General features: G+C 39.6%; 1 protein-coding gene across 5 annotated transcripts in view; it reads left to right on the top strand.

Moving 5' to 3' along the window:
• Positions 1 to 12809, top strand: part of LOC113249285 (centromere-associated protein E) — a 76178-nt gene that overhangs the window by 3403 nt on the left and 59966 nt on the right. For all 5 annotated transcript variants that reach the window (XM_057309627.1, XM_057309628.1, XM_057309626.1 and 2 more), the window contains exons 3-8: positions 6559 to 6648; positions 6757 to 6875; positions 7744 to 7863; positions 8275 to 8356; positions 8508 to 8575; positions 8648 to 8713. In XM_057309627.1, the coding sequence (XP_057165610.1) occupies positions 6559 to 6648; positions 6757 to 6875; positions 7744 to 7863; positions 8275 to 8356; positions 8508 to 8575; positions 8648 to 8713 (545 nt within the window). The remainder of the gene's footprint in view (positions 1 to 6558; positions 6649 to 6756; positions 6876 to 7743; positions 7864 to 8274; positions 8357 to 8507; positions 8576 to 8647; positions 8714 to 12809) is intronic.

Raw genomic sequence — 12809 nt, 5'->3', positions numbered from 1 at the left:
TGTTCTCCTCTAGGATTTTGATGGATTCCTGCCTCACATCGAGGTCTTTCGTCCATTTGGAGTTTATCTCTGTGTATGGTGTGAAAGAGTGGTCAAGTTTCATTCTTTTGCATGTAGCTGTCCAATTTTCCCAGCACCATTTATTGAAGAGACTGTCTTTTTTCCACGGGATGTTTTTTCCTGCTTTATCAAAGATTAGTTGCCCAAAGAGCCGAGGGTCCATTTCTGGATTCTCTATTCTGTTCCATTGGTCTATGTGTCTGTTTTTGTGCCAGTACCATGCTGTCTTTGTGATCACAGCTTTGTAGTACAGCTCGAAATCCGGCATTGTGATGCCCCCAGCTTTGTTTTTCCTTTTCAACAGTTCCTTGGCGATTCGGGGCCTTTTCTGGTTCCATACAAATTTAAGGATATTTGCTCCAAGTCTTTGAAAAATGTCCTCCGTATTTTGATCGGGATAGCATTGAAAGTGTAGATTGTTCTGGGTAGCATGTACATTTTAACTATGTTAATTCTTCCGATCCATGAGCATGGAATATCTTTCCATCTTTTTGTGTCTTCTTCAATGTCTTTCAAGAGTGATTTATAGTTTCTAGAATATAGATCCTTTACGTGTCTGGTTAAGTTAATTCCAAGGTAACGTATGGTTTTTGGTGCTATTGTCAATGGGATGGATTCCCTAATTTCCCTTTCTCTAGTCTCATTATTCGTGTATAGAAATGCAACTGATTTCTGAGCATTGATTTTGTATCCCGCCACATTACTGAATTGCTCTATAACTTCTAATAGTTTGGGAGTGGATTCTTTTGGTTTTCCCTACAGAATATCATGTAATCTGCGAAGAGAGATAGTTTGACTTCTTATTTGCCAATTTGGATACGTTTGATCCCTTTTTGTTGTCTGATTGCTGTTGCAAGGACTTCTAGTACTATGTTGAATAATAGTGGCGAGAGTGGGCATCCTTGTCGTGTTCCTGATCTTAAGGGAAAGGCTTCCAGCTTATTCCCATTGAGAATGATATTTGCTGTAGGCTTTTCTTAGATGGTTTTTATGAGATTGAGGAATGTACCCTCTATCCCTACACTCTGAAGGGTTTTAATCAGGAAAGGATGCTGTATTTTGTCAAATGCTTTTTCTGCATCTATTGAGAGAATCATATGATTTTTGAATTTTTCTTTCTGGATAAAATCGAAGACACTGATCGATTTGCGAATGTTGAACCACGCTTGCATCCCAGGGATGCATCCCACTTGACCGTGATGGATAATCCTTTTAATGTACTGCTGGATTCTATTAGCCAGGATCTTGTTGAGGATTTTGGTGTCCATATTCGTTAGGGAAATCGGTCTGTAATTCTCCTTTTTGATGGGGTCTTTGCCTGGTTTGGGGATCAAGGTAATATTGGCCTCATAGAATGAGTTTGGTAGCTTTCCTTCTGTTTCTATTTTTTGAAATAGCTTTAGGAGAATAGGTATTATTTCTTCTTTGAATGTTTGGTAGAATTCCCCAGGAAAACCGTCCGGGCCTGGCGTTTTGTTTTTTGGAAGGTTGTTTATCACTGACTCAATCTCTTCATAATTAATTGGCCTGTTTAAAAAATCACTTTCTTCCTGTTTCAGTCTTGGTAGTTTATAGGTTTCCAGGAAGGCCTCCATCTCTTCCAGATTGCTTAATTTATTGGCATAAAGCTGTTGATAAAAGTGTCTAATAATCCTTCCAATTTCATTGGTGTTGGTTGTGACCTCTCCTTTTTCATTCATAATTTTATTAATTTGGGTCCTTTATTCTTTTGGATAAGTCTTGCCACTGGTCTGTCAATTTTATTGATTCTCTCAAAGAACCAGCTTCTAGTTCTGTTGATCTGCTCTACTGTACTCCTGGTTTCTCATTCATTGATTTCTGCTCTAATCTTGGTCAACTGCTTCCTTGTGCGTAGATTAGGCCTGTCCCTCTGTTGCTGTTCCAGCTTCTTGAGGTGAGACTATAAAAACTGCATTTTAGATTTTTCTATTCTTTTGAGTGAGGCTTGGATGGCTATGTATTTCCCCCTTAGGACTGCCTTTGCAGTATCCCATAGGTTTTGGACCGTTGTGTTTTCATTCTCGTTGGTCTCCATAAATTGTTTAAACTGGTTTTTGATTTCCTGGTTTATCGAGTCATTCCTGAGCAGGATGGTTCTTAGTCTCCAAGTGTTTGAGTTTCTTCCAAATTTTTCCTTGTGGTTGAGTTCCAATTTCAGAGCATTGTGGTCTGAGAATATGCTGGGAATAATTTCAGTCTTTTGGTATCGGTTGAGACCTGTTTTGTGTCCCAGAACATGGTCTATTCTTGAGAATGTTCCATGGGCATTAGAATAGAATGAGTATTCTTTGGTTTTGGGGTGTAGTGTTCTATATATACCTATGAGGTCCAGCTCGTCGAGTATGGCATTCAAAGCCCTTGTTTCTTTGTGGATTTTTTGCATGGGTGTTCTGTCTATTTCTGATAGTGGAGTGTTGAGGTCCCCTACTATTAACGTATTTTTATCTATATGTCTTTATTCTGGTTTAGAGTTGGCTTGTGTATCTTGCTGCTCCCCTGTTGGGGGCATATATATTTATAATTGTCATATCCACTTGTTGGATACATCCTTTAAGAATAATATAGTGCCCTTCTGTGTCTCTAACTATAGTCTTTAGTTTAAAATCCAATCTGTCTGATATGAGAATTGCTACCCCAGCTTTCTTTTGAGGTCCATTGGCGTGAAAGATGATATTCCATCCCTTTACTTTCAGTCTGAATGTATCTTTAGGTTCAAAATGAGTCTCTTGTAGACAGCAAATGGATGGGTCATGTCTTATTATCCAATCTGCAACCCTGTGGCGTTTTATGGGAGCATTTAGGCCATTCACATGGAGACTGATTATTGAGGGACATGATTTTAATGATGCCATGTTTCCAGTAAAGTCTTGTTTCTATAGCTTGTGACTTTCTGTTCTGTATCACTGTTGGGGCCTTTTTACTTTTCTAGAACCCCCCTTAATATCTCCTGTAGGGCTGGTTTTGTGGTTATGAAAATGGTTAGTGACTGGCGATTCTGAAATGTCTTTATTTCTCCATCAATTCTGAATGACAGCCTTGCTGGATAAAGGATCCTTGGCTGCATGTTTTTCTCTGAAAGAGCTTTAAAAATGCCCCCCCCAACCCGTTCTCTCATTCCAGGTCTGTGTAGACAGGTCTGACGTAATTCTGATACCTTTGCCTCAGTACGTGAGAAATTTCTTTGCCCTGGCCGCTTTCAGTACTGTATCCTTGGATCTAATATTTGCAAATGCACTATGACGTGACGTGGCGTAGGTTTGTTGTGGTTGAGCTTGGGAGGGGTCCTCTCTGCCTCCTGGACACGAATGTTTGTTTCCCTCGCTAGATTAGGGAAGTTTTCAGCTACAATTTGTCCAAATATCTCTTCTAGACCTCTGTTTTTCTCCACCCCCTCGGGGATGCGGATGATTCTGACATTGGAACGTTTCATTGAGTCAGTAATCTCCCGTAACCTACATTCTTGCGCGTGGATTTTTCTAAGTCCAGATTCTATTTTAGCTTCTTCTTCTACTAACCCATCCTCCAATTCGCTGATACGCTCTTCTGCCTCAGTCACCCTGGCCGTCAGAGCCTCTAGTTTTGACTGCATTTGGCTCATAGAATTTTTAATTTCTTCCAGATTTGCTCTCATTTCCGCCCTTAGAGATTCTATATTCTCATTAACATTTTCGTTAATACTTTTTTCAAGTCTGCACATCTCTTGACCATTGTTACTCTGAATTCCATTTCTGATAATTTGGTTATATCCATATCCATTAGTTCTGTGGCAGAGGCCACAGACTCATCGTCTTTTCATTGCTGGGGGTGGTTTCCCCTTCTCGTCATTCTGATAAGGAGAGTTTGCGGGGTTGTCCAGAGCCCAAATTATTGACCGGGACCCAGGCTGTGCACCCTTGTTTTATAGGGACCTTAGAGATGTGGGCTTCTTGATTTTTCAGCCTGCCTTCTGGTGGAGGGTCCTGCCGCGCAGATAACTCAGGCCACCCTGTTTTGGTAGAGTCTCAGTGTCCCCTGCGAGGGGGGATGGGGATGGGCACCCTGTGAGCCGGTATTTCCAGGCTTTTGTTCTCTGGCGGCCCTCCCCGGCGGTTTGCTGTGCCTCTTCTGAGAGACAGAGCAGCAGTGGCGGAATCTCAGCCTCTGTCTCAGAACAGAGGGATCGCGGATCATTCTCCACTGATGTTCTGGCCACTTTAACTCTGATTCTGTTGGTGCTGCTCAACCCTGCAGCTTCCCAGGATGTGCGCCCCACACCCGGCGTCCCAGCCCTCACTTCCAGGGCCGGTGCGTCTCTGTCCTTTGTGTTTCTAACACCGCCAGTCACCAGCCTTCCTGTACTCCCAGAGCTCCCGGTCTCCGTCTGGTTCCAGTGAGCGCACCGGAGTTCCGTTTCAGTCTGGTGGCCCGTGTTCCCTGGCTCACGGTCTCAGTGGGGTGCAGCAAGTCCGTCTGCTACCCCATGCAGGTGGCTACCGCTTCCTGGAGCCCAAATGCGGCGGCTCCCTCCCCTTTCCGTTTATCTTCCAATATCTGTGCGCGGTTTCACGGCTCCCCGCTTCGTACCTCAATACTCTGCGCTGAAGATGTTCATTCGTAGAGATCCAGATGTGTCTTCCTGCGTCTCAGGCTGATTCTGTGGATGTTCAGGCTGGTCTGTTACCTATCCAGCTCGACTCAGGGGACCAGCTGAAAAAGGGGTCCCCTACTCCTCCGCCATCTTAACTCCCCTCCTTCACAATTATTTTTAAGAAAATTCTTTAAAGAATAAATACTAAAGATGTTCCTTCTGTGTCTGCTGGAATACAGCAGATACCAACCCCAGGTTTTGTGGAACTTATATGTTGAGAGAGGCTTTAAACGAGTAATTACACTTGTGTTGACATAAACTTTGTGAGAGTTTATAGCGGATCTAACTAGTCTAGGTGTCTAAAAGGGTTTTACTGACACTGGGACCTGCAGGATGAGTGAGAGCTCACTAGCACAGAGGAACATGGAGACCCTGAAGGTTGACTAGACTGATTTGTGTATTGATTTAATATGGACATACTGCTGACAATGTGCCAGACACAGTTCTAAGCATGTCATACAGATCAGTTCATTGATCCCCCTAACAAGCTTATATGGTAGGTATCTTCTAGTGAGGAACTGAAACGGGCCTGGAGTCACACAGCCAGCAAATGGAAGAGTCAGACTCCAAATCCAGCCACAGTAGCATGCTGCCACTTAGGCACCTCAGAACATCAGTGAGGTCCTCCCAACAACTTCAGGAGTAAGAATGGTTAGGTTGTTGAGCTAGCATTAAACTAGAAAGCCATCATAAAAGGTTTTGGAGCAAAGATCTATAGAAGAGAAAACAATTTCTGGTAAAGGACTGTTTTAGAGCATTAGCATAATTTTTAGAAAGGTAAAACAATATATCCCAGAGATTTTAAAGCCTAGAGTGAGGGATACACAAGCATTCAGACACATGATCTACATAGGTTCTCAGTAGCCATGCACACCCACAGAGGATTTGGACTTATCCACCCATCTAAAGCAAATGTCATTAAGATTTTAATCATCGTACCATCTCTCCTTGCTCTGCAATCATAATCCCTAAGCAGCCTTCAGATGGCACTTTGGTTTTCCATTTAGTTCTGCCAACAGGGCAGATGTGTGGTCAGAATGCAAGCAGTCTGACCACTGAATTACTCGTTGCAGGTGGATACATTTCCTTTCTGATTTACAAATCCATTTCTTGTGAGATTTTAATATGAGGCCACCATTGAAAGAGTTGTCCATTTTTAATGTGCTAATTATGCTAACAAAAGCAGAGAACCACATCCTAGACTAGTGAACTCATCAGCACAAATGCTACTGTAAACCCAGCCTCCTTTAGCAGCCAGCCAACTAGTCATTCCCTGTAACCTTTCAGCTTTGTTCGAGTCTTTTCTTCCATATGTGTGCATTTCTTAGTTTAGATTGAGCCAGGCCTTCTTGTCAAATATGTTATAAACTTTAAAATTTCTCAAAGCATAGTAATAGTTCACATTTCCTAAGTATTAATGATATGTTCATAATAATTCTATGAGGAAGAGAATACGTATCCATTTTACAGGTTAGGTAAATGAGTCACAGAGACATCAACCACCTTGCCCAAAGTCACACAGCTTATAAGCAGTGGAACCAGGTTTGCAGTCTGATTCTATACCCCTGAATTAAGCCACTATGCCCTACTGCCTCTTAAAAGCACATAGGATAGCTGAGAAGTCTGACTTGTATTTTTTCTTTGTGAGGACCAACACATCTCACCTCATAGAGAAGTATATTTTCGAAGGACCAATAAGTTGAAGAGAATATTGTGTCCTAAATATTTTATCTTACCATATCCTGACAATTTTATTTTTTTGGACAACTACTAAGAAAGAAAACAAAGTTGATTTGTTGATTTAACCTCTATGTGTATGTGTGTGTGTGTGTTGTGTTTTTTTTTTTTAGATCGTGTCTTTCACAGTAATGAAACTACTAAAAATGTGTATGAAGAAATAGCTGTACCAATCATAGATTCTGCCATACAAGGCTACAATGGTTTGTATTCATGTAGAAATATCTTAGTATTGGTTCTCTATTCAAGTATTGATAGTTTTATACCCTATTGATTCATTTTTAATCTTTGCATGTGTTTTGTTTTTACAGGTACCATATTTGCCTATGGACAGACCGCTTCAGGAAAAACATATACCATGATGGGTTCAGAGGATTATTTGGGAGTAATACCCAGGGCAATTCATGACATTTTCCAAAAAATTAAAAAGGTAAATACCTTAGCTAAATTTCTGGTACATACAGGTAAAGGTAGTAATAGTCGCTTGTAATGATGAAAGGAAGTAGGTTTATGGTTATCTCTTCATTAGCCATGGGTAGAAAAGGCATACCATAGATTCACTTTTTTCCCACAAACTTACTTTGTAGAGCTTAAAGTTCTTTCATTCTTTCCCTTGAATCCTAGAACAGTACTAATCACACCAAAAAGTGGATGTCGAGGAACAGGAAAATCTTACCAGAATGGTCAGCTCCTCCTTGCCTTTGTTTAGCTACCAGCGATTAGCAAGGGGCAGAGAAAAGTACAAGTAGAGAAAAGGCCAGAATAACCAACCTAACTAAGAGTTGGTTTAAGGGTTATTTTTTCATTACTATTTAAATGATTTTTATTTTTATTTTTTTTCTGTTTTAAATTTTTAAATTTATTTATTTATTTATTTATTTTTTTAAAGTTCGATGATTCATTAGTTGTGTATAACACCCAGTGCACCGTGCAATACGTGCCCTCCTTACTACCCATCACCGGTCTATCCCATTCCCCCACCCCCTCCCCTCTGAAGCCCTCAGTTTGTTTCCCAGAGTCCATAGTTTTAATGATATCATGTCCTTATTTGAACATCTGTTGGTAGGGTTTTATTTGAGTTTAATTATTTGATAATACACTTTTCATTATTCCTGAAACATATTTTTATATTTTTTTGTTTGTCGTCAACATAAAACCATGTGACGTTTTGTCTCGTTTGCTTTACAAAGATAATTTCTCAGAATATTTTAATGTTTAATATTAGCACATAAGTATTCAATACTAGGTTTTCATAAATGGATGATCTCAGATGTTTTTACACGTTTTTTCCCTTCTAGTTTCCTGACAGAGAATTTCTCTTACGTGTATCTTACATGGAGATATACAATGAAACCATTACAGACTTACTCTGTGACACTCAAAAAATGAAGCCTTTAATAATTCGGGAAGACTTCAACGTGAGTAACAGAGCTGAAGTAGCTAAAAATAGACTTGCTTATTGGGATTATTGTTCTTGAACATTTACCTTTAATTTTGGTATTTTTTAAGCTATCTCCTGTTTGTATGGTTTATTTTTTCTTAAGTGTTTATAAAGACAGCATATGAGCAATATGTATAGTTTTTAAACATTGACGACTGTAATATTTTGGTATAAGTGCCTTAAAAAAGAACAAGACAGAATTATCAGAATTTTCTATGCTTTGGTATAGGAAATAAAATGTACATATCATAGGTTTACTTTTACTTATTTTCATACATTTTCCACTTGTAACTTCCACAAATGAATTCTATAATAGTTAACACCTTTTTGAGATGCACACTTTTTAGTGACGTCTTCTCTACTCTTCTCATAATAAAACTTGTTTCAGAGGAATGTGTATGTGGCTGATCTCACAGAAGAAGTTGTTTATACATCAGAAATGGCTTTGAAGTGGATCACAAAAGGAGAAAGTAAGACTTTATACTGTATTTCTCCAAAACACTTGTAAAAGCTATTCAGTTAAATGTATTTAGGCTTCAAATCACACTTTTCACTCTTAAAAATTAATGTTTTTCTTTGGATTTTAATGTACGCAGCTGAAATATGACTTACCTTTTACAGAGAACAGACATTATGGAATTACAAAAATGAATCAAAGAAGCAGTCGCTCTCATACCATTTTTAGAATGGTAGGTAACTCTCTGTTTGGCCTTTCCAATTAAAAATGCACTAATTTTTTACAAGTTTTCTTTTCTATCTAGATTTTGGAAAGTAGAGAGAAAGGGGACCCTTCCAATTGTGAAGGATCCGTCAAAGTGTCCCACTTGGTGAGTATTGATGGACCATGATACTGTACCATGTGGGCTAAAGCATCATTTAATTTGGCTGCTAGATGTTTGGTTTCTTAAGAACTATTAACTGAACAGGCAAAAACATGTATGAATTGGTAGTTTAACTAGTCTCGTCTGTAAACATGAGGTTGCTAACTACAATGTAGGAAGAATTCAGAGAGTCTTTCTTCCTCTATGTTATGGCTGCTGTCTCCTAAAATTTAGATGGAAAGACTTTTCCTAACCAGAGTTCTTGGGGGAGATTTTCGATATGCATTTAAGAGTTAGCGTGTTCTTGGAATGGGGGTGGGGGCCGTTTGGTTTTGTTGTTGTTGTTGTTATTTTGTCTCAGCCAATAGAATTGAGACTCATGAGATCAACAAAAACCCAGCTGGGACTATTAAACAGTAAATCACATTAAGTATATTCTTAAATATAATAAGAAAATGTTTTATATTATAAACATAGTGTTTTAGATTATAAATCCCTTGAAGGGAAGAGTGATATCTTATCTTTATAGCCTCAACACATTATACATAGTTTATATTCAACACGTCTTTGTTGAATAGTGAATATATACATTATGCAAACATTCCTTTTTTCCACGTAAGTAAACGTCCCATTTCCTTCTTGCTGCATTATATCATTTCTCTCTTTTTCTGTGCTTCCTTCCTCTTCCTTGCCAATATTCTCTGTCTTCATGGTCTAAATTTTTTAGCTTCATGTAGGATATGACTCAATATTATTCTATTTGATTTGAGAACTTCAGGGAAAAAATAATAAATCTATAATATGTTTTTTCACTTTCAGATTTGAAAAATCAGAATCTTGATTAAATATCTAATTCTAGTTCGCCTCATGTATTTTACTGTACCAGCAAAAAATTGATTTTAATATACTGGTCTTGCTTTGATTTATCAACAACAAAAACACAAAACCTGACTTCTGTTTTGTTTTCTAAACCCAGTCTGTGAAACTTCACTACAGTTTTAACATTTCTCTTAAAATAATTTATTTTAATACTCTTGACATATTCAGTGATCCATTTGGTGACTTTTTCCATATTCTGTGATGCTCTATCATTTAGGGACTATAGATACCATCTGGTCCAACCCTTCACCTTCCCACTTACTCTAAGTATCTTCTTGGAAAGAAGTCTTCCCCAAAAATCACTTTCTGGCTCTTTGGAGGTGGCATTTATTTATTTACTTATTTAGTATCTTTTGATCTTTCTGGTTCATAATATCCAGCTTCTTTTCAGCTCTACTCCTTCTCTATTCCTTTTGTGGCTTCTTTTTCCTACCCTCCCATCAAAAACATAGGAGCGTTGTGCTGTGGCCTTCTTACTTCTGTTTGCCCTCAGACATTCTGTTAACATTTCTGTGTGGAAGACAGTCAAATATTTATTTTATCTAGAGTCTCTGAGTTCTAATTTGTGTCTTTGTAAAGATGATTATAACTGTGTGTTCCACTGTTATTTCAAACTTCAGTGTGTCTAAAACAAAATTAATTTCTTCCTATCTGGTGAATATTCCTCTTTTCCAGCAGTACCAGTGTTATCCTGGTCACTAGGTCAGACCCAAGTCAACTCTGACTAATCTTTTTCTGCCTTCCCCTTTTGTCCAGTCATTGGCATTTCTTATTCAGCATTCCCATGGGTGTCACACTCATTTAGGTTCTCATCTCTTGAATTGCTGTATCTTTCTCCTAGACCTGGCCCCAAGACTCTGGTCTTCCTTTCTACAGTCTGTTTGCAGATTTCTAATTTTTCTAATGTTACTAAGTACTGTTTATGTTGCGTCACCACTCTTAACCAACCTAACTTGACTTCCTTCTACTCTACGTGAGCTCCTCTCTTATAGATACATTGGGCCTCTTGGTATCTTTGAACACCGATACTTGTTCCCGTCTTTCTTCCTTAATTCATGCTGCCTTTCTCACCATTTTGCCCCTTTATTATATATCTAGGTCTTCTGTAATATAGATAATATACAAGAAAGATTAGACTCTTTGAGTATTTTAGAGAAAATAGTGTCTAGATAGGACATAATTAAAGCAGGAGTACATAATTACTGCCCATTCCTGAAAGTGTCCACAGAGAGAGAAAATTTAAATCTCTGACTTTGTTTTATTTATTTATTTTTTTTTTTTAATGATTTTTTATTATATTATGTTAGTCACCATACAGTACATCCCCGGTTTCCAATGTAAGGCTCAATGATTCATTAGTTGTGTATAACACCCAGTGCACCATGCAATACGTGCCCTCTTTACTACCCATCACCGGTCTATCCCATTCCCCCACCCCCCTCCCCTCTGAAGTCCTCAGTTTGTTTCTCAGAGTCTATACTCTCTTACGCTTCATTCCCCCTTCTGATTACCCCCCCTTTCTTTATCCCTTTCTTCCCCTACCGATCATCCTAGTTCTTATGTTCCATAGATGAGAGAAATCATATGATAGTTGTCTTTCTCTGCTTGACTTATTTCACTTAGTATTATCTCCTCCAGTGCCGTCCATGTTGTAGCAAATGTTGAGAACTCGTTCTTTCTGATAGCTGAGTAATATTCCATCGTATATATGGACCACAACTTCTTAATCCAGTCATCTGTTGAAGGGCATCTCGGCTCCTTCCACGATTTAGCTATTGTGGACATTGCTGCTATGAACATTGGGGCGCATATGGCCCTTCTCTTCACTACGTCTGTATCTTTGGGGTAAATACCCAGTTCTGACTTTGTTTTAATGCATTAAGAATATTTGCTGAGCCTTCATCATGTTCTGAGCATAGTTCCACTCTGAGATTAAAGGAGTAAAGAAGACATCCCTCCACCACTTGCTGTCTCCACGGCTACCTCCCTAACCCAGGCCTCCGTCACCTCTCACTCAGATTCCTGCAGGAGCCTCCTAACTGGACTCCCTGCCGCCACTCTTGCCCCTCTCCAGTCCAGCGGCCACAGGCAGTCCTTCAAAAAGTTAAATCAAGATATGTCTGTCGCTCTCTTGCTTAAACCCTTTCCTGTCACATTTAGAAAATCCAGAGTTCTTACTCTTCCTTACAATGCCCTGCACAGTCTGACCCCTACCTATTTTTCTCAATTTATATTGTCCCATCTCTACTTCACCAACTCTGCCATGCTGCCTTTTCTATTTTTTGAATGCACCAAGCTCATTTCTGCTTTGTGACTGGGTGTACTGGCTATTCTTTCTATCTAAAGTATGGTCCCTTGATCTTTGCATGGCTGGCCCCCTCTTCTGTGTCATTCCAGATCCTAGCTTAATAGGAGGGCTTCCCTACCTCCTGGTCCAAAGGACCTGCTCTGTACCTTCCTCTTTCCTCTTCCAATGCTCTATTTAAATTATCTGTATTACACCTACCATGATGTGTTTCTTACCTGTCTTTTTCTCACTTCTCACCAACTTCCTCCTCTCCCCATCCTGCCCCATGTAGAACAAAAGCTCCATGAGAGCAGAGAACTTATTTGTCTGGTTCACTGCCATATCCCTAGCACCTAATACACTGCCTGGAACATGACAAGCAGTCACTTTTTGTCAACAATATTTGTGAAATGAAGAGGCCCATGCTTTTAAAGATACTACACTATAGTCATAGACACAAATGACTAGCTCAACACAGTAACTGCCAAAGAATAAGTTGTATCTTTAAAGACCCCTGGGTACACGATTGATAGAAAGAGCAGTTCATTCAAGGTGTGGGAGAGGAAGAATAAAGGTGGCAGAGTTTTACTAAGGAGGTAACAATCGTCTTTGGTCCTGAATAAGAAATAGAGGCAGACTAGAACAGTAGAACTTATTAAACAAAGGGAATAGCAAAAGAGAGCTCTTAGAAGCATAGAAATACATGAGGCATTTAGGGCATAGCAAGTAGGACAGCTAGAATTCAGAGTGAGTACTGGGTAGATTTAAAGCTGGTGGGGCGCCTGGGTAGCGCAGTCGTTAAAGCGTCTGCCTGCGGCTCAGGGCGTAGTCCCGGCGTTCCGGGATCGAGTCCCACATCAGGCTCCTCCGCTGGGAGCCTGCTTCTTCCTCTCCCACTCCCCCTGCTGTGTTCCCTCTCTCACTGGCTGTCTCTCT

The sequence above is a fragment of the Ursus arctos genome, unplaced genomic scaffold, assembly GCF_023065955.2.
Source record: "Ursus arctos isolate Adak ecotype North America unplaced genomic scaffold, UrsArc2.0 scaffold_9, whole genome shotgun sequence".
NCBI classification, from domain to species: Eukaryota; Metazoa; Chordata; class Mammalia; order Carnivora; family Ursidae; genus Ursus; species Ursus arctos.
The sequence above is the reverse complement of the archived record's forward strand: the minus strand, read 5'-3'. Positions and strand labels throughout refer to the sequence as shown.